The sequence below is a fragment of the Conger conger genome, chromosome 16 (assembly GCF_963514075.1).
Source record: "Conger conger chromosome 16, fConCon1.1, whole genome shotgun sequence".
NCBI lineage: Eukaryota > Metazoa > Chordata > Actinopteri > Anguilliformes > Congridae > Conger > Conger conger.
Genome location: NC_083775.1, coordinates 2,562,711 through 2,590,061, shown reverse-complemented (window position 1 = coordinate 2,590,061; position 27,351 = coordinate 2,562,711). Strand labels below are relative to the sequence as shown.

Sequence of the window (27,351 nt, the reverse complement as noted above, 5' to 3'; positions counted from 1 at the left end):
CACGTTGCTAGCGAAATATGCATTAGACAACATCATTATTGGGCAACAAAATAGGAGAGAACGTTTTCTCTGAAGTCGCACCTCAATTACCTCACTGGAAAATGCAACTGTGGATTTAACCTGCCGGTCTTCAAGCGGCAATAACCCTGGTTGGGGATATCATGGCATGGGCCCAAAAGGAGAGCCCTTCCTCACCGAGGGCTTAAATCCGAGGGCTCAATTCAAGCGTGGGCAAGGAGGGCCGTATCATTTTCTGGATCTCCAGCTGCACTGTTCTTAATTGAGTATTTCTGTTAGTATGTTCAAAGGTTTCATGCCATTTAGATGGAGCACATGGCATCGATGGTGCATCTCTCTCTCTCCGTTCTGGTCTGCTTACTCCAGTGCATTAGTGGTATCTTTGCCCCTTCATTTCCGACTCGAAACCTCTTCCAACGGTTCATGGGTGTTCCACGGTTCGGAGTGGGTTCCATGTTAGTGACGGCCTGGTTACGTCGGATCATTATTTAAACAATTACGTCACATTGATGCACCTGCCTCCCAACAAAACCGTCTTCCGCTACGTGAAGCACGAGGGCATTTCATCAATGAATTATTCAATGGAAGTATCGAGAAAATAAATTAAATTAAAATAAAATAAAAAAACTCCCTCAGATGCGTCTTGTATATATCAAAAGGATGTGGAGGGGGACTCGAAAACGGAATCCCTGCGGTTTCTTCTCTGGTGAACTTTCCCAGATTCGTTCACTTAGGTTACATATTTGGCGAATAATTTTCACTTTTCATACACATGTATCTTAAAAGTATAAAAACCGCAGGAGGACATGAATTCGGGAGTCAGACCACATTGCGGGAAGATCAAGGACAGTCTACCACAAAGGTAACGAATTATTGTTTAATATGCTTCATAGTCATTCGCTTCATTTTCCAGGGCCCAATATTTGAATGTGTCGATATTCTTTTGATACAGGTCATCCATCACATCATGAACATGACACCCGAGAACATCGCCTGCCTGTGCGCCCTGCTCTGTGTGTCACAGGTTTTGAGTGCGCCGATAAATTGTCGTCTGGATGGAACCCGAATTCAGACCTGCTACAATCTTCTAAAAGACATGGTACATTTTAAAACATGTATTTTCATATCCTCTCTGAAGTTTGCTGAAATGAAGAAATACTTATTGGTCATCCTTTCCCTGTCTTTCTATTTTAGGGGGGCACTTTCCCAGGAGAATGCATCAATGAGAATGTCCTCATAACTTTTCCAGGGTCCGCTTTTGCGTCCAATGGAACCGCTGAGGTAAGAGCGCGCTCTCAAACCTGCGGCCTTCGCCTGAGGCTGTGGGAACGAACATGTCGCATTTAAGTCCACCTGCACCGCGCTCTTCCATCATGATGATCCCTTTCCCCACCACAGCAGAACGACAGCGTCCGGACTGCCGTTTATCAAACTCTGCACAGTATCAACTCCCTGTTTGAAAACCACGATTTACCGACGGAGTGGGATGAAATGAAGTTAGACGACTTTCAAAATATCATCAACGACCTTGTTGAGAAAAACAAATGTGTAAGTGCCCACTAAAATACAGAAATGTATTAATTATAGCTATTCCGATGGTGAAAATACAATTGGCAGATAAGTCTGCTGTAATCTGGATTAAATAAGGATAAAAAAAATAATGCGTCTGTTCGGTGGGTCATGGATGATTATTTCAGATGGAACGAAGCAAGCCAGAGAGTGACGGTTCTGACCACACCGACGTCTCTGCCAGAACTGAGACACTCAGAAACTATTTTGAGAGACTGACAGCGGTTTTACAAGAGAAGGTATTCTCGAAAGAATAAGAGAACACCACAAAATCATACATTCACCAAACATTTTTATTTAAACCAGTCTTGTTACACTGAAAAAAGTGAGACGTTAGATCAACTTGAAAAAAACGTATTGACTCTGAAAACAGATCAGCGTGTGTAATTTTTGTAACACGTCCACGTCTAGTTATAAGGACAACACATTTTCTGTTGCTTTCAACACAGTCTGTTAAAAATTATATTGGTAACACGTTAATTGTATATGTATATCATACAAGTAGTAACTTTAACACAAAATGTGTTTCAAGGAGCAGAAGAGTACAGTAACACAAGTGTGTCGGAAATGCATTTGAGAGTTCAATGGCCACATTTAAAATCTTTCACCCGAGACAACTTGGATACATTTAAGTACGTATACTCGTTCATTTTTTAAATTGAATTTAAGTAAGTTGAGTCCAATTCGAGTTTTTAGATGTGAGCACACGAAAAATAACGTCAATCCAACGTTTCAGGTTTTTCAGCGATACAGGAAATATTAACGGTCTCTCCTCTCTCCTCAGAACTCTTTCTGCGCGTGGGAAGTCGTGCGGAAGGAGCTTGTCCGCACCCTGCTTTTCATCCTCGAACACAAGTCAGACAGCTTGCTTTGGCCGAAAAGAACATGAGCTCCATGGATCTGACATCGACAGTGCCTTCAGTATTAATCTGAATATTTATGAATTTATTTATTGATTTATGTATTATTTTATTTATTCGTACAAACAGGCGAAACATATTTTCTTCTGTATTCATATATTTATTTACATAAATGAAAAACGTGTTTTCTACTGTATTTATTTATTTCTTATTTATTTGCAAAATCTTTTATATTTACTAATCTTAATAAAGTGCATGAATTTCATTGTGAAGAGCCTGCTTTGTCATTGTGCTCACGGAGTGCGGTTGCCTGCAGAGCGGAAACATGAGCTCATGCCTGTATGACAGCCTAGAGATGCCATTTTGAGAGCGGAAGGACATTCTCAAATTGTCACTCATTTTTTTCAATGTCATGATCATATAATTCATTTCAGATACTCATAATCAGCGGTCGATAAAAAAGATCATTGAAATAACATAAGTCTCTTCATACGGGAGCTAAGTTTCAGCACGATGAACAGTTTACAGGAACAAACCTATACATTTTAGATGCCGTCTATTCTTCGAATAAGCAGATGGGTCACTTCAAATGCAAATATTTTTTGGGGAAATATGAATGAAAACCATAAGGACTAAACAGTGATGCTGTCGCGCACAACTCTCCATGAAGTTGCGAAGAGGGAGTCAACTCGCTCCGATTCCTTGAATTTGGGTAAATCTTCTGTCCATATCTTTTAAAAAAGCACGTGGGGGAAACGAAAGAGCAATGCACAAATATTTTTTCACGGCAACAAATTACAAAACATGAAATGGCAATTAGAGAACAAGTAGCCAACGAATCGAGTGTTGCCATCAAAAATGTTAATTTTGAAGTCAAATAAGCCACATACAACGTAATGCCTGTGACATTTCCGCTTTCGGTTTCTATTTCTCTTCTGGTTTCCGGTTTCCAAATTCTACCCTCCGAACACGGAGTGGCCGAATTCTGAATGGAAAAAGCTGACTGCGCTAAACCCTTCCGTTTAATCAAGAAAAAAACTGCAAGGAGATTAATAGTCGCGATGTTCAATATTACGACAACATACCAACCTACTGTCCAGTCCGACAGCATTTGTAGTGGTACAATTACTGTTTTGCCTCTGTACTCCAGCATATTTGATTTTAAATGAAACAAAATATATGAGATTGAAATAGTCTATCACCTTTAAAGGCACCATAGGCATGATTTGCGTTAAACATTGATACAAGACCAATCCCTTCCTATCACTTAAAAAGAGGCTCACTGGCATGTGTTGAAGTTTGATCAAAAGGCCCTTATTGAAAACCAGGAATGATGAAGTTTGATTTAAATACTTTCATTAAAACTGTGAAATGGTTAGAATATAGAATCATGTGCAAAAATACCTTTTCCTAAATGTTACTATATATCTATATACTATATTTCAAATGCTGTTTAGTACTACAATGATACACCATAATGCTTGAAGAATCATTTTTAATGATGTTAAAATGATTAAGTCAGTCCTCACTGTGTGTCTGTTAAAACACATTGAGCTGCAAAGTACAGTTTGTTTTATGAAAGTGCAGAGGACACATAATCAGGTGTTCTTGCACAGAGAACACAGACTCCCCAGATTAATCTGTTTTATTTTAAACTAAAGATTTTTTAATGAGCAACTATTGACTCTGAATATTTCTTCAACATCATTGTTGCCAATACAAATTCACCCACGTAAAAGGGACGAGGAGGAAAAGAGACAAAAAATATTTCCTCAACATATGTTGACTCACCCTCTGCTTGTGTTTATTGTGCTTAAATTCCGGTTTAAAAATAAGTACAATAATTAAAACTCATTGGTTGAAAATTTGCGCAATGGGTAGCACTGCCGCCTCACAGCAAGGAGGTCCCGGGTTCGAATCCCCGTCGGCCGGGGCCTCTCTGTGTGGAGTTTGCATTTTCTCCCGGTGTTCACGTGGGTTTCCTCCCACAGTCCAAAGACATGCAGGTTAGGCTGATTGAAGAGTCTAAATTGCCTGTGGGTATGAGTGTGTGAGTGAATAGTGTGTGTGTGCCCTGCGATGGACTGGCGACCTGTCCAGGGTGTATTCCTGCCATTCGCCCAATGTATGCTGGGATAGGCTCCAGCCCCCCTGCGACCCTGTTCAGGATAAGCCGGTTAGGATAATGAATGAATGAATTTCTGAATGGTTGAAAATAGGTTCTAATTGCCACAGCCAATGGGGTGGCACGTCAGCGCGTTCATAGAGAAGGGCAGGGATAATCAGTGTTGTTTTCTGAGGGCGCTGTTGCTACTGCAATTCCTCTCTTTACCATTGGATGTCCAAAATTACCAATTGTACCTTTAATTTGAGCGTATTTACAGCCATATCGGGTGATCAGTGTGGGAATTACATGCCCTTTTCATACATTGAAAGGCCGAAAAGTAATTGTTGAACAGTTGGCTTTTCAGCCGTTTCTGATTAGTCCGGTGAATTCAATAGCTTCCTTGGTGCAGTTATAAGAACGCTTTCTGTATCTAGCCTTGATTCTCGGCTTCTGATTGTCTTTGAGGTCTGTGATTGGAGATTGTCAGAATGAGGGCCAGAGTTGTGCCAATGACAGTCAAGGAAGCCCGTTGTCATCCGGGTAGAGTATTACTCAAATTACAGGATATGATCGCAAAATATGAAATCTCAAGAGAAGTTTAAACATTTACGCGTGGTCCGCATTTTACCACAATATTTTGGGCAGGACTTCATCAGAATCCTGGCGTAATGAAACTAACCACTTTAATCAACTGACACTTAACCTAACGTTAATTCGAATCCCATTATAGCAGTCAAAAGAGAAAGAAATGTCCTGGGGGGAATTTACTCATGTTGGGCACTTTCCTTCTTCAATAGAAAAATACATTTTTCCTCGCACACCTGCATTCCAATTTAGACCACCAGAATAAACTACTTTACTTTTACTTTTTGATTCCGCATATCAAATGCAACCATTTGTGCAAAATGAAATATAATAATAATAGTAGAAATATTCTGCATTCTAATTTACACCACCAGAATAAATAACCTTTCTTATTTTAATAACTGTATAAATAGTATGAATATTTTTAATATAATGACAATATCATGATAACCTGCACAATGTCTGCTGGGGAAAAAGCTTTCGGAGTTGTCCAATACTTGTTTTAAATACAAATCTCAGAAAAATATACCTCAGACATACACAAGTTATGAGAAATTGTGTTCTCATTCGTAAGACGATAACTTACATACATATGAGTTACATTTGTGAATTCATAGAAGATCCGGCCTGTTCAGTTTTCCAACATCTAATTTAACGTCGAAAAGAAATGATTATTTAAATGACCTTATTGAAGGAATTCAAAGGGATTCTTAAAAATTAATTCAACGTCGGGTGTCTATTCATATATAGTAGAAATATTATTCACATAATTAATGATGAACTGCACAGTTTTTGCTGGAGAGACAGCTTTCTGAGTTGTCCTATACCTGCATTAAATACAAATTCAAAAGAAATTATCATAAAAAATATATACCTCTTAATTTGACAAGTTATGAGAAATTGTGTTCCCATTGGTAAGTCGATAACATAAATTCATATTAGTTACATATGGCAGTTCATAGCAGATGGGGCCTGTTCAGTTTTCCAACATCAAATTTAACATCGAAAATATATCATGATTTAACAGACATTTAAAGCACTAACGCGTGGTCTGCATTTTAACACAATATTTTGGGCAGGACTTCATCAGAATCCTCGCGTAATGAAACTAACCACTTTAATCAACTGACACTTAAGCAAACGTTACCTAACGTTAATTCGAATCCCATTATAGCAGACAAAAGAGAAAGTAATTTCCTCACGGGAATGTTTTAATAAATAATTAATACGACTCTATTCATAAAAAATAAAAAAAGTATTTTCCACTTTTAACCCCAAAGATCCCACGCAGTAAGCTACTAAACCACATTAAAGAAAGTGGTTAAAAAAAGTCCAAAAGAGCTCGATAAATATGGTGCCAATCAGCACTAGGCATCAGTTGCAACAGATACACACAAGCGCTCATTTAATCACTGAAAATGTGTATGCTGAAGTTCTGGAGCATCTGCGCGGTTCTGCTCTTCTTGGACCACTCCCTCTCACTGCAATGCAAATGGACGCAGTATAAACTGGGGAAACTAAATGCAGAATGCATTCAGCTTCTGACCGACATGGTGAGGACAATTTAATATTCTATTGTCTCAATGGACTTCTCTGAGCTTTTCTGTGCCTATAATGGACACAATTCCCTTACAGGGCGGAAGTTTTCCAGCCGAGTGCCTGAAAGAAAACATCAAACTCATGTTTCCAGAGGGTGCCTACGACACCACGAGCGAGCCTCAGGTAGTTTGGCAATCTCAGGAATTATATAAATGCAATATATGATTATGTGAATATGATCCGATGCAAGCCAGGATTCAATCAACACTCATCCTTAACTTTGACGAATAGGCCAAAAAACAAATTCAAGAAGGCAACCATTTATATTGATGATGTTTAACGCGTAAAACGTTCCGATGGCACCATTCGCTAAGCTACTTAGGAGCACAGACCGCTGTCGAAACTGTTTATTAGCTGTCATTTGTTTTAGGCATATCCATCATTTGTTTTCCAGAATTCTGATGCTGCATCAGTAGCATATGATGCTCTGAGAGACGTGGAAAAGATCTTCCACAATGACATGTCTTCCACATCTTGGGATACTGAAAAGCTCGAGCTCTTGAAAAATCTGCTGTCCCGTCAAACTGAAAACTTGGAGCAATGCGTAAGTACGCGGTCCTCACGGTGTATTGTATACACATCCTACACGCCTTCCTGCTTTCATTATCTTCTTTGTCTCATTAAGGTTGGAAGCAAGATGACATCCACCGGGGATGGAACGCGTCCCTCAGACGACAACGGGAGGCTGAAGCCATACTTTGAAAGACTGAATACGCTTTTAAAAGAAAAGGTATCCAAACATGTTCATCCTAACATACAAATGTCAACTGCATTATCCTAGAAATGTGGCCTGTTTAACTGTTCCTGTGGAAATTTACGCAAATATATATACTAATAACTGTCAATGCGCAATACCATTTTATTTTCATGAAAAATGAATTCAATTACGCATTAATATTGAAGCTGGACTTGTTTTCATCCAACGTTCCCTAGGGCCAGAGCGCATGCGCATGGGAGGTTGTGAGGAAGGAAGTTCGTCACAGCTTGGAGAAGCTCCAACAGTTTTTGGAAAGAAGAAAGAAACAGTGAGCGAAGCTACTCACCGGAGAACCACGGACTGATCCACAGAACACATGGGACTGCATCTGAACAAAATTCGTTTTGGGAAAACATTATTTGATCACTGATTTATTTATGTATTTATATTAATTTATTTTGTTATTTATGTGAAAATTATCTTATATAATCTGTTTTGCAAATAAATTTTGAATACTTTTTCAAACTGTGGGATTTTGCTGCATATTATACACGAACGCATATTTCCTGCGTATATAGTATCCCCCAAAATGATTCACATCCTCGACAAAAACTAAGAAAAAACAACGAAAGTACGGAGCTGTATTTCAGCTCTGTGGAATGTGAAATATTCTACGTGAATGATTATCTAGAATGAACAGAAATGAAACGTTTGTCATGAATGTTTTACCAGACATGTCACACATATGCACAACCCAGGTTATGGTACTTGGGGCATCCTCCCTTTGCAACGACAACACGACGGGGTCATCTTATGTTGTGTTTAATGGGACTGGAAAACATATCGGAGGCACTGATCAATCCTCCACACATCATCATCCAAGACCATTTATATCCTTGGGTGTACACTTGCACACTGCTCTCCAATTCAAGTCTCTCCCGACCATTCATCAGGTTCAAGTCTGCAAACAGAGGTGGACATTGGAAAACACGAATAAATGATGCGGTTTTCGTTGAGTAAAATCCCTTACCAGACATATTGCCGAAAGGTCCAGCCTAATGATAATTTATCTTTCCTGAATCGAGAATATCGTTTCTTCTCTTAAGGTTCATGATATTCACCGGATATTAGAAAACTGGCTTTATCAGCATACTGGCTTTATCAGTGCTACTGTTGGAGAGATGGGTGTTTGTGGCCTATATTTTCATGCCATGGCATTAGATATAGGCCACAAACACCCATCTCTCCAACAGTAGCACTTCATCTCCGATGCATCTCCACCTCTCCCAGTTCTTTAGTGGTATCCTTGGCCCTTCATTTCCGACTCGAGAGATTTTTCTGGGCTTCCACGGTTCCTGTTGTTGACGGCCTGGTTTCCCTCAGCTAAGTGAAGCACAAGAACGTTTTATGAATTAAATATTTAATCGAAAATAATTACCAAAAATAAAACGTAAACTGCACCAGATGCACCTTCTATCTGTTTTACAGTTAAGAAGGGGAATTGAAAAACTCGAAAACGGAATCCCTGCGGTTTCTTCTTTGCTTAACTTTCCCTGATTCGTTCACTTTGGTTCCAACTTTGGCTAGTAATTTTCACTTTTCATACACATGTGTCTTTAAAGTATAAAAACCGCAGGAGGACATGAGTTCGGGAGTCAGACCACATTGCGGGAAGATCAAGGACAGTCTACCACAAAGGTAACGAATTATTGTTTAATATGCTTCATAGTCATTACGCTTCATTTTCCAGGGCCCAATATTTGAATGTGTCGATATTCTTTTGATACAGGTCATCCATCACATCATGAACATGACACCCGAGAACATCGCCTGCCTGTGCGCCCTGCTCTGTGTGTCACAGGTTTTGAGTGCGCCGATAAATTGTCGTCTGGATGGAACCCGAATTCAGACCTGCCACAATCTTCTAAAAGACATGGTACATTTTAAAACATGTATTTTCATATCCTCTCTGAAGTTTGCTGACATGAAGAAAGACTTATTGGTCATCCTTTCCCCATCTTTCTATTTTAGGGGGGCACTTTCCCAGGAGAATGCATCAATGAGAATGTCCTCATAACTTTTCCAGGGTCCGCTTTTGCGTCCAATGGAACCGCTGAGGTAAGAGCGCGCTCTCAAACCTGCGGCCTTCACCTGAGGCTGAAGGAACGAACATGTCGCATTTAAGTCCACCTGCACCGCGCTCTTCCATCATGATGATCCCTTTCCCCACCACAGCAGAACGACAGCGTCCGGACTGCCGTTTATCAAACTCTGCACAGCATCAACTCCCTGTTTGAAAACCACGACTTACCGACGGAGTGGGATGAATCTAAGTTAAACAACTTCCAAAATATCATCAACGGCCTGGTTGAAAAAAACAAATGTGTAAGTGACCACTAAAATACTGAAATGTATTAACTATAGCTATTCCGTATATATTGAGGCTACATTTGTTAGCTGTAGGCGTCACATATTTTCATCATTCGTGAAATTGCCATTAACCTCCTGAGACCAATGCAGGAGGAGAAAAAAAATACATAATACAAGTTTCTTGGATGCAATCATAATATATATTTTACTTTTAGTTTACTTTTACTTTTTACTTTTTTAGAAATTTGCCATCTTTAATAATTTATCTGGGTCAGATCCACGATTGTATTTGAAGGTTGATAGTGAAAATACAATAGGCACTTAAGTCTGCTGTAATCTGTATGAAATAAGGATAAAAATAATAATGATTGTGTTCGGTGGGTCATGGATGATTATTTCAGGTGGGACGAAGCAAGCCAGAGAGTGACGGTTCTGACCACACCGACGTCTCTGCCAGAACTGCGACACTCAGAGATTATTTTGAGAGACTGGCAGCGGTTTTACAAGAGAAGGTATGGTCGAAAGAATAAGAGAACACCACAAAATCATACATTCACCAAACATTTGACTTCATTTCCAATTAAACCATTCTTGTTACAGTGAAAAAAGTGAGACGTTAGATCAACTTGAAAAAACCGAATTCACTCAACAGATCAACGTGGGATTTTTTAACACACGTCCGTGTCTAGACATAAGGACACATTTTCTGTTGCTTTCAACACAGTCTGTTAAAAATTCAACACGTGAATTGTATATTTGTATCATACAAGTAGTAACTTTAACAGAAAATGTGTTTCAAGGAGCAGAAGAGTATAGTAACACAACAAGTGTGTGGAAAATGCATTTTGAGAGTGTTCAATGGCCACATTTAAAATCTTTCATCCGAGACAACTAGGTTCCATTTAAGTACGTATACTCGTTCATTTTTTTTATTCCAATTCGAGTTTTCAGTGATACAGAAAATATTAACGGTCTCTCCTCTCTCCTCAGAACTCTTTCTGCGCGTGGGAAGTCGTGCGGAAGGAGCTTGTCCGCACCCTGCTTTTCATCCTCGAACAAAAGTCAGACAGCTTGCTTTGGCCGAAATGAACATGAGCTCCATGGATCTGACATCGACAGTGCCTTCAGTATTAATTTGAATATTCATTAATTTATTTATTGATTTATGTATTATTTTATTTATTCGTACAAACACGCGAAACATATTTTCTTCTGAATTCATATATTTATTTCCATTAATGTAAAACGAGTTTTCTACTGTATTTATTTATTTCTTATTTATTTGCAAAATCTTTTATATTTCCTAAACTTAATAAAGTGCATGAATTTCATTGTGAAGAGCCTGCTTTGTCTTTGTTTTCACGGTGTGCGGTTGCCTGCAGAGCGGAAACATGAGCTCATGCCTGTATGACAGCCTAGAGATGCCATTTTGAGAGCGGAAGGACATTCTCAAATTATCACTCATTTTTCCATCATATAATTCATTTCAGATACTCATAATAGAAAAAAAAAAAAGATCAATGAAATAACATAAGTCTCTTCGTACGGGAGCTAAGTTTCAGCACGATGAACAGTTTACAGGAACAAAGCTACACACGTCATATTTTAGTTGCCATCTACTCTTCTATGCCGGAGAACCCTCGATTCTGCAGAAAAGGATGGGTCACTTCAAATGCAGATACTTTTTGGGGAAATATGAATGAAAACCATAAGGACTGAAAATTGATGCTGTCGCGCACAACTCTCCCTGAAGTTGCGAAGAGGGAGTCAACTCGCTCCGATTCCTTGAATTTGGGTAAATCTTCAGTCCATATCTTTTAAAAAAGCACGTGGGGGAAACGTAAGAGCAATGCACAAATATTTTCTCCAAAATACATCACGGCAACAAATTACAAAACATGAAATGGCAATTAGAGAACAAGTAGCCAACGAATCGAGTTGTCATCAAAAATGTTAATTTTGAAGTCAAATAAGCCACATACAACGTAATGTATGTGACATTTCCGCTTTCGGTTTCTATTTCTCTTCTGGTTTCCCGTTTCCAAATTCTACCCTCCGAACACGGAGTGGCCGAATTCTGAACGGAAAAAGCTGACTGCGCTAAACCCTTCCGTTTAATCAAGAAAAAAACTGCAAGGAGATTAACCCGTTTAATCCCGAATTTTTCCCAAACATGAAAGTATCCAAATCAGGTGTCATTAGCAACCCTTTGAAATAATCAATCTTATTTCCACTGAGAAGTGGGTGAAAAAGTGTATTTTATGGTTGGTCACAATTGTGACCGGTGGGATAACGTGTTGTATCTACATTTATAGATTGATTTACCAATTCCTCTTAAGCAGTTATTAAATTCCTTATAGATGAAATACTATTCATTAACACAAATTAAACTCTGACACTGGCAGTCCCAGCTTTCCCACTAAAATGCTCCATCACATTGTAGTGTGAATATTGTAGGGGTCCTCGCACGGGACTCCAAATTATGTAGGGTCCTCGCACGGGCCGCCAAATAACGCAGGGATTTTACTCTCTACGAAACCGGGGCGCCAGTTAAACGTTGTGTAGCAGTATAACTGCAAAAATTAATCAGTCTCATAAAATTACTATTATCAGAAATATCTAACCACAAATGTAGTATTTTAATTAATAATTAAAATAACCAATATTAATGATTAAACATACCGATAACCTGAAGGTTGGAAGTTCTTCGAAAGACTGCTTTAACTCGGCTCTCATGTCTATGTGATTCCAAAACGGACACCGGGGTTTAATAAAATATATTTATTAAACAAACTTAAAATACAGAACAGATAAACTAACGGGAAGTTAGTAAGGAAATGTAGTTGGGTATGTGTGTGTGCGCGTGTGTGTGGCGCGCGCAAGCGCGCGTGTCGCTTGAACAAAGGAAAGGTGGGAGTAGCTAGCTTGAGTAAGCTAGAGTTCTGGGTGTGGTAATGAGTTAGAGTTAGCTGTGAGAAGGGACTACTTGCGTAGTTTTACTCTGTATATGCGCAAAAGACGGCGAATCAATTCACGTACATATAAAGCTAACAAAATACAATGGTTGGATGGTAAATATTGAAACACAGATTCACAAAAACAGTTAAGACTAAACTAAACACTGGCTATGCCTGAATGTTTGTTTTCTTACTGAGTCCATACGCATTGCTGGATCCAAAAGACATGCTGTCCTTGTAGAAGCGGCGATGGTGCTGTGAATGGTGTCCGGGAGAGATGAGCAGGCTGGGGTGTTCCCGTCTTAGCAGCGCGTTGTCGTCTGATCCGCTGGTCCTTTTCCAGGTGTAAAAGTTCGTTGCTGTTTCGTTGTTGAGCTTTATTGGGGTAAACTGATGTAGCGTTCTGCGTACAACAATTTCCACTCACTATAGGCCACGTAGTTACCGCGAGGTAACTGGGTGTGTCAGTAGGCCTGGTAGTGCGCTGTGCAGCATTCAGCCTCTGTCCGAGTCTCGGAGCAGATGAGCTGAAGCGAATGGCAAAAAAGGGTGCGTCGAAGAGGAGAAGCAGAAGAAGCAGAAAAAGCAGAAGAGAGATCCCAAGAACGTGTCTTGCTCTTATACGGGACCGTTTATTGCTCCCGCCATTACGGGATTGGCTGAACCAAGTGAGACGTCATTCGTGGTGGACGTCGCAGAATTTTCCTGTGGGAATGTGGAAGTTGTAGTCCCTACAATATTTTAAACATCAATAAGCCTTATATAAATATTGAGCAGGTCAATGGTCCCTCCCATAACATCTCTGTAAAAGAGACGGCTGTTTACAAGTGCAATGTTGAGAGACCATGCAAAGATGGGCCACCACCACTTCTTAGACCTGATTGAGATATGGTATCTTGAAACTAGTTGGTCGTGAAGGTCTACACCACCCATGGACTCATTGTATTTGGTGATGCATTTTGGTTGTTGGACTTTATCAAAGGCATGCCGCTCCTTGTTCCATCTCTTGACAGTGACCTCACTGTATTTCTCCTCCACGTTTGTTGCCACTGTGACAATGTTATTGTCTTTCCACCGGACCAGCAGCTTCTCTCCTTGGGTCAGAACCTCAGCGGTTCCCCGAGGTAACTTCATGAAGTCCTTCTGTGGCATGAAAGGGACATCAAACAGGCGATTCTGCCTCATTGTTCCAGAGCTCCCATATCATATTTTTGTCATCTCATCAAGGAGTGCAAGTGATGTGAAGAGGTTGTCACCTGAGCTTGCTCTGAAAGACCAAGAACAACGCTGGGTCCCTGATCCAGCTCTGTTTCAGGGAGGAGAGTGTGGGATCCACCATATGGTTCCATGTGATACATGTAACCACTAGATGAAGCGAGGCTCCATAGCTTGGAACCAAACCGGATTGGTTTACCTCTTATAAATTGCTTACATCCATGTCGGCCATAGTATGGGACCATGCTCTCATCCACTGACAGCCATTCCTGAAATGGCATGATTTTGTATGACTGATTCAGTTCAGAGAAGATGGGTCTAACCTTGAAAAATGGGTCATGAGTGATCTTTGTGTTGTCAACCACATGAATTGAGGCCATTATTTCGTCAAAGCGATTTCTCCGCATTGCACCTGAAATGCTTTCATTGTGCACATCATTGTCACTTGACCAGTACATGTGTCTTCTTGGAACAGAGCTGTACCCACTTGTGAAAAGGATCCCATAAAAGGTAAGGAGCTCATCCATACTCAGATTCAGTTGCTTGCCCTTGGTCTGGGTTGAGTAGAGATTGGACATTTCAATGGTCATTTCTCTTAGGGTGGGTGGGTACATTAGTAGGAAAACATCCATTGGGTTGGGGCAGCTTTGTTTTACACATTCTGCAGCATTCAGGCTGTATACTATGTGTTCTGGAATAACAGCAGTGGTTGGCCTCTTTGAACGTTTGAACACTCTATCTTTATTTTTGCCCACCTTTAGCTTTTCCCTTGGCTCTTCTGGCTGGCCCTTCTGGTGGCTAGAGGCTCTTGGGTCTTCTGGCTGGCCCCTCTGGTAGCTAGAGGCTCTTGGGTCTTCTGGCTGGCCCCTCTGGTAGCTAGAGGCTCTTGGCTCTTCTGGCTGGCCCCGCAGGTGGCTAGAGGCTCTTGGGTCTTCTGGCTGGCCCCTCTGGTACTAGAGGCTCTTGGCTCTTCTGGCTGGCCCCTCTGGTAGCTAGAGGCTCTTGGCTCTTCTGGCTGGCCCCTCTGGTAGCTAGAGGCTCTTGGGTCTTCTGGCTAGCCCCTCTGGTAGCTAGAGGCTCTTGGCTCTTCTGGCTGGCCCCGCTGGTGGCTAGAAGCTTGTAGTTCTTCATTGTTATGGAGGAGGGTAGGGGAGCAATGGTGGTGGGTGGGGGAGGGGGGAGGGTGAGGGGTAGGGGGTGTGGTGAAGGGGAGGTCATCTTCATTGGCAATGTTATTCCACTCATGATCTGTGTGCATAACTTCAGCATGCGCATTCAACAGCCTGGCTGGCAAATGGCCTGCATCCCCCCCATAGTCCCCATCTGACCCATCACTATCGCAATCACTGAGGACTGCATCTTTCTCAATCCAACAAATCCAGGATTTCAGACATAGTTAAACTAAGAGAAAGAACACAGTAGAAAGTTGGGTAGTACAATAACTCAATAACTACTGTATGTATATGTATAATTATGTGTATACCAAGAGACACTGTGTTATCCCACCGGTCACTATTGTTGCCGTTGACATTTGTACTCATTCTGTGACCACACTGAACAAAATTTAGCAAATTAAAATACACATATCAATACTAGACACCTCAATCATGATGTCTACCAAAAATCTTATCCCTATCTTGATGTTAACATACTTTACTAACCTTTTCTTTGAGAGGTTTGATGCTGCCATCCTCTTATCATGGTGTAAACAGGAAGTAAACAGCTCTGGTCATGTGACAAATTACAGTGAACATGTGACACTGCTCACATTTCATTGTGACCCTTTATTCTTTCAATATTTGTTGGAACTGCATTGATACATCATTCAGTGATACGTTTAGAGTCTTATGACTGATGAAGTTTTTTTTCGGTCACTATTGTGACCGGTGGGATTAAATGGGTTAAAGGCACCATAGGCATGATTTGTGTTAAACATTGATACAAGACCAATCTCTTCCTATCACTTAAAAAGAGGCTCACTGGCATGTGTTGAAGTTTGATCAAAATGCCCTTATTGAAAACCAGGAATGATGAAGTTTGATTTAAATACTTTCATTAAAACTGTGAAATGGTTAGAATATAGAATCATGTGCAAAAATACCTTTTCCTAAATGTTACTATACATCTATATACTATATTTCAAATGCTGTTTAGTACTACAATGATACACCATAATGCTTGAAGAATCATTTTTAATGATGTTAAAATGATTAAGTCAGTCCTCACTGTGTGTCTGTTGAAACACATTGAGCTGCAAAGTACAGTTTGTTTTATGAAAGTGCAGAGGACACATAATCAGGTGTTCTTGCACAGAGAACACAGACTCCCCAGATTAATCTGTTTTATTTTAAACTAAAGATTTTTTAATGAGCAACTATTGACTCTGAATATTTCTTCAACATCATTGTTGCCAATACAAATTCACCCACGTAAAAGGGACGAGGAGGAAAAGAGACAAAAAATATTTCCTCAACATATGTTGACTCACCCTCTGCTTGTGTTTATTGTGCTTAAATTCCGGTTTAAAAATAAGTACAATAATTAAAACTCATTGGTTGAAAATTTGCGCAATGGGTAGCACTGCCGCCTCACAGCAAGGAGGTCCTGGGTTCGAATCCCCGTCGGCCGGGGCCTCTCTGTGTGGAGTTTGCATTTTCTCCCGGTGTTCACGTGGGTTTCCTCCCACAGTCCAAAGACATGCAGGTTAGGCTGATTGAAGAGTCTAAATTACCTGTGGGTATGAGTGTGTGAGTGAATAGTGTGTGTGTGCCCTGCGATGGACTGGCGACCTGTCCAGGGTGTATTCCTGCCATTCGCCCAATGTATGCTGGGATAGGCTCCAGCCCCCCTGCGACCCTGTTCAGGATAAACGGGTTAGGATGATGAATGAATGAATGAATGAATGAATGGCTGAATGGTTGAAAATTGGTTCTAATTGCCACAGCCAATGGGGTGGCACGTCAGTGCGTTCATAGAGAAGGGGCAGGGATAATCAGTGTTGTTTTTTGAGGGCGCTGTTGCTACTGCAATTCCTCTCTTTACCATTGGATGTCCGAAATTACCAATTGTACCTTTAATTTCAACGTATTTACAGCCATATCGGGTGATCAGTGTGGGAATTACATTGCCTTTTTCATATATTGAAAGGCCGAAAAGTAATTGTTGAACAGTTGGCTTCTCAGCCGTTTCTGATTAGTCAGGTGAATTCAATAGCTTCCTTGGTGCAGTTATAAGAACGCTTTCTTTATCTAGCCTTGATTCTCGGCTTCTGATTGTCTTTGAGGTCTGTGATTGGAGATTGTCAGAATGAGGGCCAGAGTTGTGCCAATGACAGTCAAGGAAGCCCGTTGTCATCCGGGTAGAGTATTACTCAAATTACAGGATATGATCGCAAAATATGAAATCTCAAGAGAAGTTTAAACATTTACGCGTGGTCCGCATTTTACCACAATATTTTGGGCAGGACTTCATCAGAATCCTCGCGTAATGAAACTAACCACTTTAATCAACTGACACTTAACCTAACGTTAATTCGAATCCCATTATAGCAGTCAAAAGAGAAAGAAATGTCCTGGGGGGAATTTACTCATGTTGGGCACTTTCCTTCTTCAATAGAAAAAAACATTTTCCTCGCACACCTGCATTCCAATTTAGACCACCAGAATAAACTACTTTACTTTTACTTTTTGATTCCGCATATCAAAAACAACCATTTGTGCAAAAAGAAATATAATAATAATAGTAGAAATATTCTGCATTCGAATTTACACCACCAGAATAAATAACCTTTCTTATTTTAATAACTGTATAAATAGTATGAATATTTTTAATATAATGACAATATCATGATAACCTGCACAATGTCTGCTGGGGAAAAAGCTTTCGGAGTTGTCCAATACTTGTTTTAGTTCAGTTTTCCAACATCTAATTTAACGTCGAAAAGAAATGATTATTTAAATGACCTTATTGAAGGAATTCAAAGGGAATCTTAAAAATTAATTCAACGTTGGGTGTCTATTCATATATAGTAGAAATATTATTCACATAATTAATGATGAACTGCACAGTTTTTGCTGGAGAGACAGCTTTCTGAGTTGTCCTATACCTGCATTAAATACAAATTCAAAAGAAATTCTCATAAAAAATATATACCTCTTAATTTGACAAGTTATGAGAAATTGTGTTCCCATTCGTAAGTCGATAACATAAATTCATATTAGTTACATATGGCAGTTCATAGCAGATCCGGCCTGTTCAGTTTTCCAACATCAAATTTAACATCGAAAATATATCATGATTTAACAGACATTTAAAGCACTAACGCGTGGTCTGCATTTTAACACAATATTTTGGGCAGGACTTCATCAGAATCCTCGCGTAATGAAACTAACCACTTTAATCAACTGACACTTAAGCAAACGTTACCTAACGTTAATTCGAATCCCATTATAGCAGACAAAAGAGAAAGTAATTTCCTCACGGGAATGTTTTAATTAATAATTAATACTACTCTATTCATAAAAAATAAAAAAAGTATTTTCCACTTTTAACCCCAAAGATCCCACGCAGTAAGCTACTAAACCACATTAAAGAAAGTGGTTAAAAAAGTCCAAAAGAGCTCGATAAATATGGTGCCAAGCACTAGGCATAGGCATCAGTTGCAACAGATACAATCGCATTTCATTGATCTGCTCAACTGCACACAAGCGCTAATTTAATCACTGAAAATGTGTATGCTGAAGTTCTGGAGCATCTGCGCGGTTCTGCTCTTCTTGGACCACTCCCTCTCACTGCAATGCAAATGGACGCAGTATAAACTGGGGAAACTAAATGCAGAATGCATTCAGCTTCTGACCGACATGGTGAGGACAATGTAATATTCTATTGTCTCAATGGACTTCTCTGAGCTTTTCTGTGCCTATAATGGACACAATTCCCTTACAGGGCGGAAGTTTTCCAGCCGAGTGCCTGAAAGAAAACGTCAAACTCATGTTTCCAGAGGGTGCCTACGACACCACGAGCGAGCCTCAGGTAGTTTGGCAATCTCAGTAATTATATAAATGGAATATATGATTATGTGAATATGATCCGATGCAAGCCAGGATTCAATCAACACTCATCCTTAACTTTGACGAATAGGCCAATAAACAAATTCAAGAAGGCAACCATTTATATTGATGATGTTTAACGCGTAAAACGTTCCGATGGCACCATTCGCTAAGCTACTTAGGAGCACAGACTCTAAGTACGTATATTTGTATTTCAGTTAGGACAAATTATTTTAACAAAGCCTTAGGCTATTTTATTGTGAAAGTGCGTGAAGAATTATACCGCTGTCGAAACTGTTAGCTGTAATTTGTTTTACGCATATCCATCATTTGTTTTCCAGAATTCTGATGCTGCATCAGTAGCATATGATGCTCTGAGAGACGTGGAAAAGATCTTCTACAATGACCTGTCTTCCACAACTTGGGATCCTGAAAAGCTTGAGCTCTTGAAAAATCTGCTGTCCCGTCAAACTGAAAACTTGGAGCAATGCGTAAGTACGCGGTTCTCACGGTGTATTGTATACACATCCTACACGCCTTCCTGCTTTCATTATCTTCTTTGTCTCATTAAGGTTGGAAGCAAGATGACATCCACCGGGGATGGAACGCGTCCCTCAGACGACAACGGGAGGCTGAAGCCATACTTTGAAAGACTGAATACGCTTTTAAAAGAAAAGGTATCCAAACACGTTCATCCTAACATACAAATGTCAACTGCATTATCCTAGAAATGTGGCCTGTTTAACTGTTCCTGTGGAAATTCACGCATATATACTAATATCTGTCAATGCGCAATACCATTTTATTTTCATGAAAAATAAATTCAATTAGGCTTTAATATTGAAGCTGGACCTGTTTTCATCAAACTTTTCTTAGAGCCAGAGCGCATGCGCATGGGAGGTTGTGAGGAAGGAAGTTCGTCACAGCTTGGAGAAGCTCCAACAGTTTTTGGAAAGAAGAAAGAAACAGTGAGCGAAGCTACTCACCGGAGAACCACGGACTGATCCACAGAACACATGGGACTGCATCTGAACAAAATTCGTTTTGGGAAAACATTATTAGATCACTGATTTATTTATGTATTTATATTAATTAATTTTGTTATTTATTTGAAAATTATCTTATATAATCTATTTTGCTAATAAATTTTGAATACTTTTTCAAACTGTGGGATTTTTCTGCATATTATACACTAATGCATATTTCCTGCTTCTATTGTATCCTCCAAAATGATTCACATCCTCGACAAAAAGTAAGAAAAAACAATGAAAGTACGGAGCTGTATTTCCGCTCTGTGGAATGTGAAATATTCTACGTGAATGATTATGTAGAATGAACAGAAATTGAACTCTTCTCAAGTCATGAATATAATACCGGACATGTCACAGATTTGCACAACCCTGGTTATGGTACTTGGGGCATCCTCCTTTTGCAACGACAACACGACGGGGTCATCTTATATTGTGTTTAATGGGACTGGAAAACATATCGGAGGAACTGATCAATCCTCCACACTCATCATCATTAAAGACCATTTATATCCTTCGGTGTACACTTGCACACTGCTCTCCAATTCAAGTCTCTCCCGACCATTCATCAGGTTCAAGTCTGCAAACAGAGGTGGAAAACACGAATAAATGATGCGGTTTTCGTTGAGTAAAATCCCTTACCAGACATATTGCCGAAAGGTCCAGCCTAATGATAATTTATCTTTCCTGAATCGAGAATATCGTTTCTTCTCTTAAGGTTCATGATATTCACCGGATATTAGAAAACTGGCTTCATCAGCATACTGGCTTTATCAGTGCTACTGTTTGAGAGATGGGTGTTTGTGGCCTATATTTTCATGCCATGGCATTCGATATAGGCCACAAACACCCATCTCTCCAACAGTAGCACTTCATCTCCGATGCATCTCCACCTCTCCCAGTTCTTTAGTGGTATCCTTGGCCCTTCATTTCCGACTCGAGAGATTTTTCTGGGCTTCCACGGTTCCTGTTGTTGACGGCCTGGTTTCCCTCAGCTAAGTGAAGCACAAGAACGTTTTATGAATTAAATATTTAATCGAAAATAATTACCAAAAATAAAACGTAAACTGCACCAGATGCACCTTCTATCTGTTTTACAGTTAAGAAGGGGAATTGAAAAACTCGAAAACGGAATCCCTGCGGTTTGTTCTTTGCTTAACTTTCCCTGATTCGTTCACTTTGGTTACATCTTTGGCTAGTAATTTTCACTTTTCATACACATGTGTCTTTAAAGTATAAAAACCGCAGGAGGACATGAGTTCGGGAGTCAGACCACATTGCGGGAAGATCAAGGACAGTCTACCACAAAGGTAACGAATTATTGTTTAATATGCTTCATAGTCATTGCGCTTCATTTTCCAGGGCCCAATATTTGAATGTGTCGATATTCTTTTGATACAGGTCATCCATCACATCATGAACATGACACCCGAGAACATCGGCTGCCTGTGCGCCCTGCTCTGTGTGTCACAGGTTTTGAGTGCGCCGATAAATTGTCGTCTGGATGGAACCCGAATTCAGACCTGCCACAATCTTCTAAAAGACATGGTACATTTTAAAACATGTATTTTCATATCCTCTCTGAAGTTTGCTGACATGAAGAAATACTTATTGGTCATCCTTTCCCCATCTTTCTATTTTAGGGGGGCACTTTCCCAGGAGAATGCATCAATGAGAATGTCCTCATAACTTTTCCAGGGTCCGCTTTTGCGTCCAATGGAACCGCTGAGGTAAGAGCGCGCTCTCAAACCTGCGGCCTTCACCTGAGGCTGACGGAACGAACATGTCGCATTTAAGTCCACCTGCACCGCGCTCTTCCATCATGATGATCCCTTTCCCCACCACAGCAGAACGACAGCGTCCGGACTGCCGTTTATCAAACTCTGCACAGCATCAACTCCCTGTTTGAAAACCACGACTTACCGACGGAGTGGGATGAATCTAAGTTAAACAACTTCCAAAATATCATCAACGGCCTGGTTGAAAAAAACAAATGTGTAAGTGACCACTAAAATACTGAAATGTATTAACTATAGCTATTCCGTATATATTGAGGCTACATTTGTTAGCTGTAGGCGTCACATATTTTGATCATTCGTGAAATTGCCATTAACCTCCTGAGACCAATGCAGGAGGAGGAAAAAAAATACATAATACAAGTTTCTTGGATGCAATCATAATATATATTTTACTTTTAGTCCTCGTTTGAGGTTCAATAGGAAATTTGCCATCTTTAATAATTTATCTGGGTCCAGATCCACGATTGTATTTGAAGGTTGATAGTGAAAATACAATAGGCACTTAAGTCTGCTGTAATCTGTATGAAATAAGGATAAAAATAATAATGATTGTGTTCGGTGGGTCATGGATGATTATTTCAGGTGGGACGAAGCAAGCCAGAGAGTGACGGTTCTGACCACACCGACGTCTCTGCCAGAACTGCGACACTCAGAGATTATTTTGAGAGACTGGCAGCGGTTTTACAAGAGAAGGTATGGTCGAAAGAATAAGAGAACACCACAAAATCATACATTCACCAAACACTTGACTTCATTTCCAATTAAACCATTCTTGTTACAGTGAAAAAAGTGAGACGTTAGATCAACTTGAAAAAACCGAATTCACTCAACAGATCAACGTGGGATTTTTGAACACACGTCCGTGTCTAGACATAAGGACAACACATTTTCTGTTGCTTTCAACACAGTCTGTTAAAAATTCAATTTGTAACACGTGAATTGTATATTTGTATCATACAAGTAGTAACTTTAACACAAAATGTGTTTCAAGGAGCAGAAGAGTATAGTAACACAACAAGTGTGTAGAAAATGCATTTTGAGAGTGTTCAATGGCCACATTTAAAATCTTTCATCCGAGACAACTAGGTTCCATTTAAGTACGTATACTCGTTCATTTTTTTGATTCAATTTAACTAAGTTGAGTCCAATTCGAGTTTTCAGTGATACAGAAAATATGAACTCTCCTCAGAACTCTTTCTGCGCGTGGGAAGTCGTGCGGAAGGAGCTTGTCCGCACCCTGCTTTTCATCCTCGAACAAAAGTCAGACAGCTTGCTTTGGCCGAAAAGAACATGAGCTCCATGGATCCGACATCGACAGTGCCTTCAGTATTAATTTGAATATTCATGAATTTATTTATTGATTTATGTATTATTTTATGTATTCGTACAAACACGCGAAACATATTTTCTTCTGAATTCATATATTTATTTCCATTAATGTAAAACGTGTTTTCTACTGTATTTATTTATTTCTTATTTATTTGCAAAATCTTTTATTTTTCCTAAACTTAATAAAGTGCATGAATTTCATTGTGAAGAGCCTGCTTTGTCATTGTTCTCACGGTGTGCGGTTGCCTGCAGAGCGGAAACATGAGCTCATGCCTGTATGACAGCCTAGAGATGCCATTTTGAGAGCGGAAGGACATTCTCAAATTGTCACTCATTTTTCCATCATATAATTCATTTCAGATACTCATAATAGAAAAAAAAAAAAAAAAAGATCAATGAAGTAACATAAGTCTCTTCGTACGGGAGCTAAGTTTCAGCACGATGAACAGTTTACAGGAACAAAGCTACACACGTCATATTTTAGTTGCCATCTACTCTTCTATGCCGGAGAACCCTCGATTCTGCAGAAAAGGATGGGTCACTTCAAATGCAGATACTTTTTGGGGAAATATGAATGAAAACCATAAGGACTGAAAATTGATGCTGTCGCGCACAACTCTCCATGAAGTTGCGAAGAGGGAGTCAACTCGCTCCGATTCTTTGAATTTGGGTAAATCTTCTGTCCATATCTTTTAAAAAAACACGTGGGGGAAACGCAAGAGCAATGCACAAATATTTTCTCCAAAATACATCACGGCAACAAATTACAAAACATGAAATGGCAATTAGAGAACAAGTAGCCAACGAATCGAGTTGTCATCAAAAATGTTAATTTTGAAGTCAAATAAGCCACATACAACGTAATGTATGTGACATTTCCGCTTTCGGTTTCTATTTCTCTTCTGGTTTCCCGTTTCCAAATTCTACCCTCCGAACACGGAGTGGCCGAATTCTGAATGGAAAAAGCTGAGTGCGCTAAACCCTTCCGTTTAATCAAGAAAAAAACTGCAAGGAGATTAATAGTGGCGGTGTTCAATATTACGACAACATACCAACCTACTGTCCAGTCCGACAGCATTTGTACAGTGGTACAATTACTGTTTTGCCTCTGTACTCCAGCATATTTGATTTTAAATGAAACAAAATATATGAGATTGAAATAGTCTATCTCCTTTAACCCGTTTAATCCCGAATTTTTCCCAAACATGAAAATATCCAAATCAGGTGTCATTAGCAACCCTTTGAAATAATCAATCTTATTTTTTAAAAATTTCCACTGAGAAGTGGGTGAAAAAGTGTATTTTATGGTTGGTCACAATTGTGACCGGTGGGATAACGTGTTGTATCTACATTTCTAGATTGACTTACCTTATTCCTCTTAAGCAGTTATTAAATTCCTTATAGATTAAATACTATTCTTTAACACAAATTAAACTCTGACACTGGCAGTCCCAGCATTGCCACTAAAATGCTCCATCACATTGTAGTGTGAATATTTTAAACATCAATAAGCCTTATATAAATATTGAGCAGGTCAATGGTCCCTCCCAATGGTGGTGAAGGGGAGGTCATCTTCATTGGCAATGTTATTCCACTCATGATCTGTGTGCATAACTTCAGCATGCGCATTCAACAGCCTGGCTGGCAAATGGCCTGCATCCCCCCCATAGTCCCCATCTGACCCATCACTATCGCAATCACTGAGGACTGCATCTTTCTCAATCCAACAAATCCAGGATTTCAGACATAGTTAAACTAAGAGAAAGAACACAGTAGAAAGTTGGGTAGTACAATAACTCAATAACTACTGTATGTATATGTATAATTATGTGTATACCAAGAGACACTGTGTTATCCCACCGGTCACTATTGTTGCCGTTGACATTTGTACTCATTCTGTGACCACACTGAACAAAATTGAGCAAATTAAAATACACATATCAATACTAGACACCTCAGTCATGATGTCTACCAAACATCTTATCCCTATCTTGATGTTAACATACTTTACTAACCTTTTCTTTGAGAGGTTTGATGCTGCCATCCTCTTATCATGGTGTAAACAGGAAGTAAACAGCTCTGGTCATGTGACAAATTACAGTGAACATGTGACACTGCACACATTTCATTGTGACCCTTTATTCTTTCAATATTTGTTGGAACTGCATTGATACATCATTCAGTGATATGTTTAGAGTCTTATGACTGACAAAGTTTTTTTCAGTCACTATTGTGACCGGTGGGATTAAATGGGTTAAAGGCACCATAGGCATGATTTGTGTTAAACATTGATACAAGACCAATCCCTTCCTATCACTTAAAAAGAGGCTCACTGGCATGTGTTGAAGTTTGATCAAAAGGCCCTTATTGAAAACCAGGAATGATGAAGTTTGATTTAAATACTTTCATTAAAACTGTGAAATGGTTAGAATATAGAATCATGTGCAAAAATATCTTTTCCTAAATGTTACTATATATCTATATACTATATTTCAAATGCGGTTTAGTACTACAATGATACACCGTAATTTTTGAAGAATCATTTTTAATGATGTTAAAATGATTAAGTCAGTCCTCACTGTGTGTCTGTTAAAACACATTGAGCTGCAAAGTACAGTTTGTTTTATGAAAGTGCAGAGGACACATAATCAGGTGTTCTTGCACAGAGAACACAGACTCCCCAGATTAATCTGTTTTATTTTAAACTAAAGATTTTTTAATGAGCAACTATTGACTCTGAATATTTCTTCAACATCATTGTTGCCAATACAAATTCACCCACGTAAAAGGGACGAGGAGGAAAAGAGACAAAAAATATTTCCTCAACATATGTTGACTCACCCTCTGCTTGTGTTTATTGTGCTTAAATTCCGGTTTAAAAATAAGTACAATAATTAAAACTCATTGGTTGAAAATTTGCGCAATGGGTAGCACTGCCGCCTCACAGCAAGGAGGTCCTGGGTTCGAATCCCCGTCGGCCGGGGCCTCTCTGTGTGGAGTTTGCATTTTCTCCCGGTGTTCACGTGGGTTTCCTCCCACAGTCCAAAGACATGCAGGTTAGGCTGATTGAAGAGTCTAAATTGCCTGTGGGTATGAGTGTGCGAGTGAATAGTGTGTGTGTGCCCTGCGATGGACTGGCGACCTGTCCAGGGTGTTTTCCTGCCATTCGCCCAATGTATGCTGGGATAGGCTCCAGCCCCCCTGCGACCCTGTTCAGGATAAACGGGTTAGGATGATGAATGAATGAATGAATGAATGGCTGAATGGTTGAAAATTGGTTCTAATTGCCACAGCCAATGGGGTGGCACGTCAGCGCGTTCATAGAGAAGGGGCAGGGATAATCAGTGTTGTTTTCTGAGGGCGCTGTTGCTACTGCAATTCCTCTCTTTACCATTGGATGTCCGAAATTACCAATTGTACCTTTAATTTCAACGTATTTACAGCCATATCGGGTGATCAGTGTGGGAATTACATGCCTTTTTCATACATTGAAAGGCCGAAAAGTAATTGTTGAACAGTTGGCTTCTCAGCCGTTTCTGATTAGTCAGGTGAATTCAATAGCTTCCTTGGTGCAGTTATAAGAACGCTTTCTGTATCTAGCCTTGATTCTCGGCTTCTGATTGTCTTTGAGGTCTGTGATTGGAGATTGTCAGAATGAGGGCCAGAGTTGTGCCAATGACAGTCAAGGAAGCCCGTTGTCATCCGGGTAGAGTATTACTCAAATTACAGGATATGATCGCAAAATACGATCTCTCAAGAGAAGTTTAAACATTTACGCGTGGTCCGCATTTTACCACAATATTTTGGGCAGGACTTCATCAGAATCCTCGCGTAATGAAACTAACCACTTTAATCAACTGACACTTAACCTAACGTTAATTCGAATCCCATTATAGCAGTCAAAAGAGAAAGAAATGTCCTGGGGGGAATTTACTCATGTTGGGCACTTTCCTTCTTCAATAGAAAAATAAATTTTCCTCACACACCTGCATTCCAATTTAGACCACCAGAATAAACTACTTTACTTTTACTTTTTGATTCCGCATATCAAATGCAACCATTTGTGCAAAAAGAAATATAATAATAATAGTAGAAATATTCTGCATTCTAATTTACACCACCAGAATAAATAACTTTTCTTATTTTAATAACTGTATAAATAGTATGAAT

The 27,351-nt window shown here is 39.6% G+C and overlaps 4 protein-coding genes across 4 annotated transcripts; all 4 read left to right on the top strand.

Moving 5' to 3' along the window:
• The first annotated feature begins 991 nt into the window (after window positions 1–991).
• On the top strand, window positions 992–2,476 carry LOC133114917 (interferon alpha-4-like). The gene is made up of 5 exons (XM_061224609.1): window positions 992–1,117; window positions 1,213–1,299; window positions 1,417–1,566; window positions 1,716–1,826; window positions 2,372–2,476. Exons 1-5 carry the CDS (start codon window positions 992–994, stop codon window positions 2,474–2,476), a joined length of 579 nt encoding a protein of 192 aa, XP_061080593.1.
• A 4,081-nt stretch (window positions 2,477–6,557) lies between these two features.
• LOC133114916 (interferon a3-like) lies at window positions 6,558–7,767 on the top strand. The gene is made up of 5 exons (XM_061224608.1): window positions 6,558–6,692; window positions 6,775–6,861; window positions 7,133–7,282; window positions 7,364–7,468; window positions 7,672–7,767. Exons 1-5 carry the CDS (start codon window positions 6,558–6,560, stop codon window positions 7,765–7,767), a joined length of 573 nt encoding a protein of 190 aa, XP_061080592.1.
• A 1,478-nt stretch (window positions 7,768–9,245) lies between these two features.
• On the top strand, window positions 9,246–10,894 carry LOC133114915 (interferon alpha-4-like). Its single transcript, XM_061224607.1, has 5 exons — window positions 9,246–9,371; window positions 9,467–9,553; window positions 9,671–9,820; window positions 10,207–10,317; window positions 10,796–10,894. Exons 1-5 carry the CDS (start codon window positions 9,246–9,248, stop codon window positions 10,892–10,894), a joined length of 573 nt encoding a protein of 190 aa, XP_061080591.1.
• A 7,810-nt stretch (window positions 10,895–18,704) lies between these two features.
• LOC133115378 (interferon a3-like) lies at window positions 18,705–19,997 on the top strand. Its single transcript, XM_061225258.1, has 5 exons — window positions 18,705–18,839; window positions 18,922–19,008; window positions 19,367–19,516; window positions 19,598–19,702; window positions 19,902–19,997. The coding sequence occupies exons 1-5, from the start codon at window positions 18,705–18,707 to the stop codon at window positions 19,995–19,997; spliced, it is 573 nt and encodes a 190-aa protein (XP_061081242.1).
• The last annotated feature ends 7,354 nt before the right edge of the window (window positions 19,998–27,351 follow it).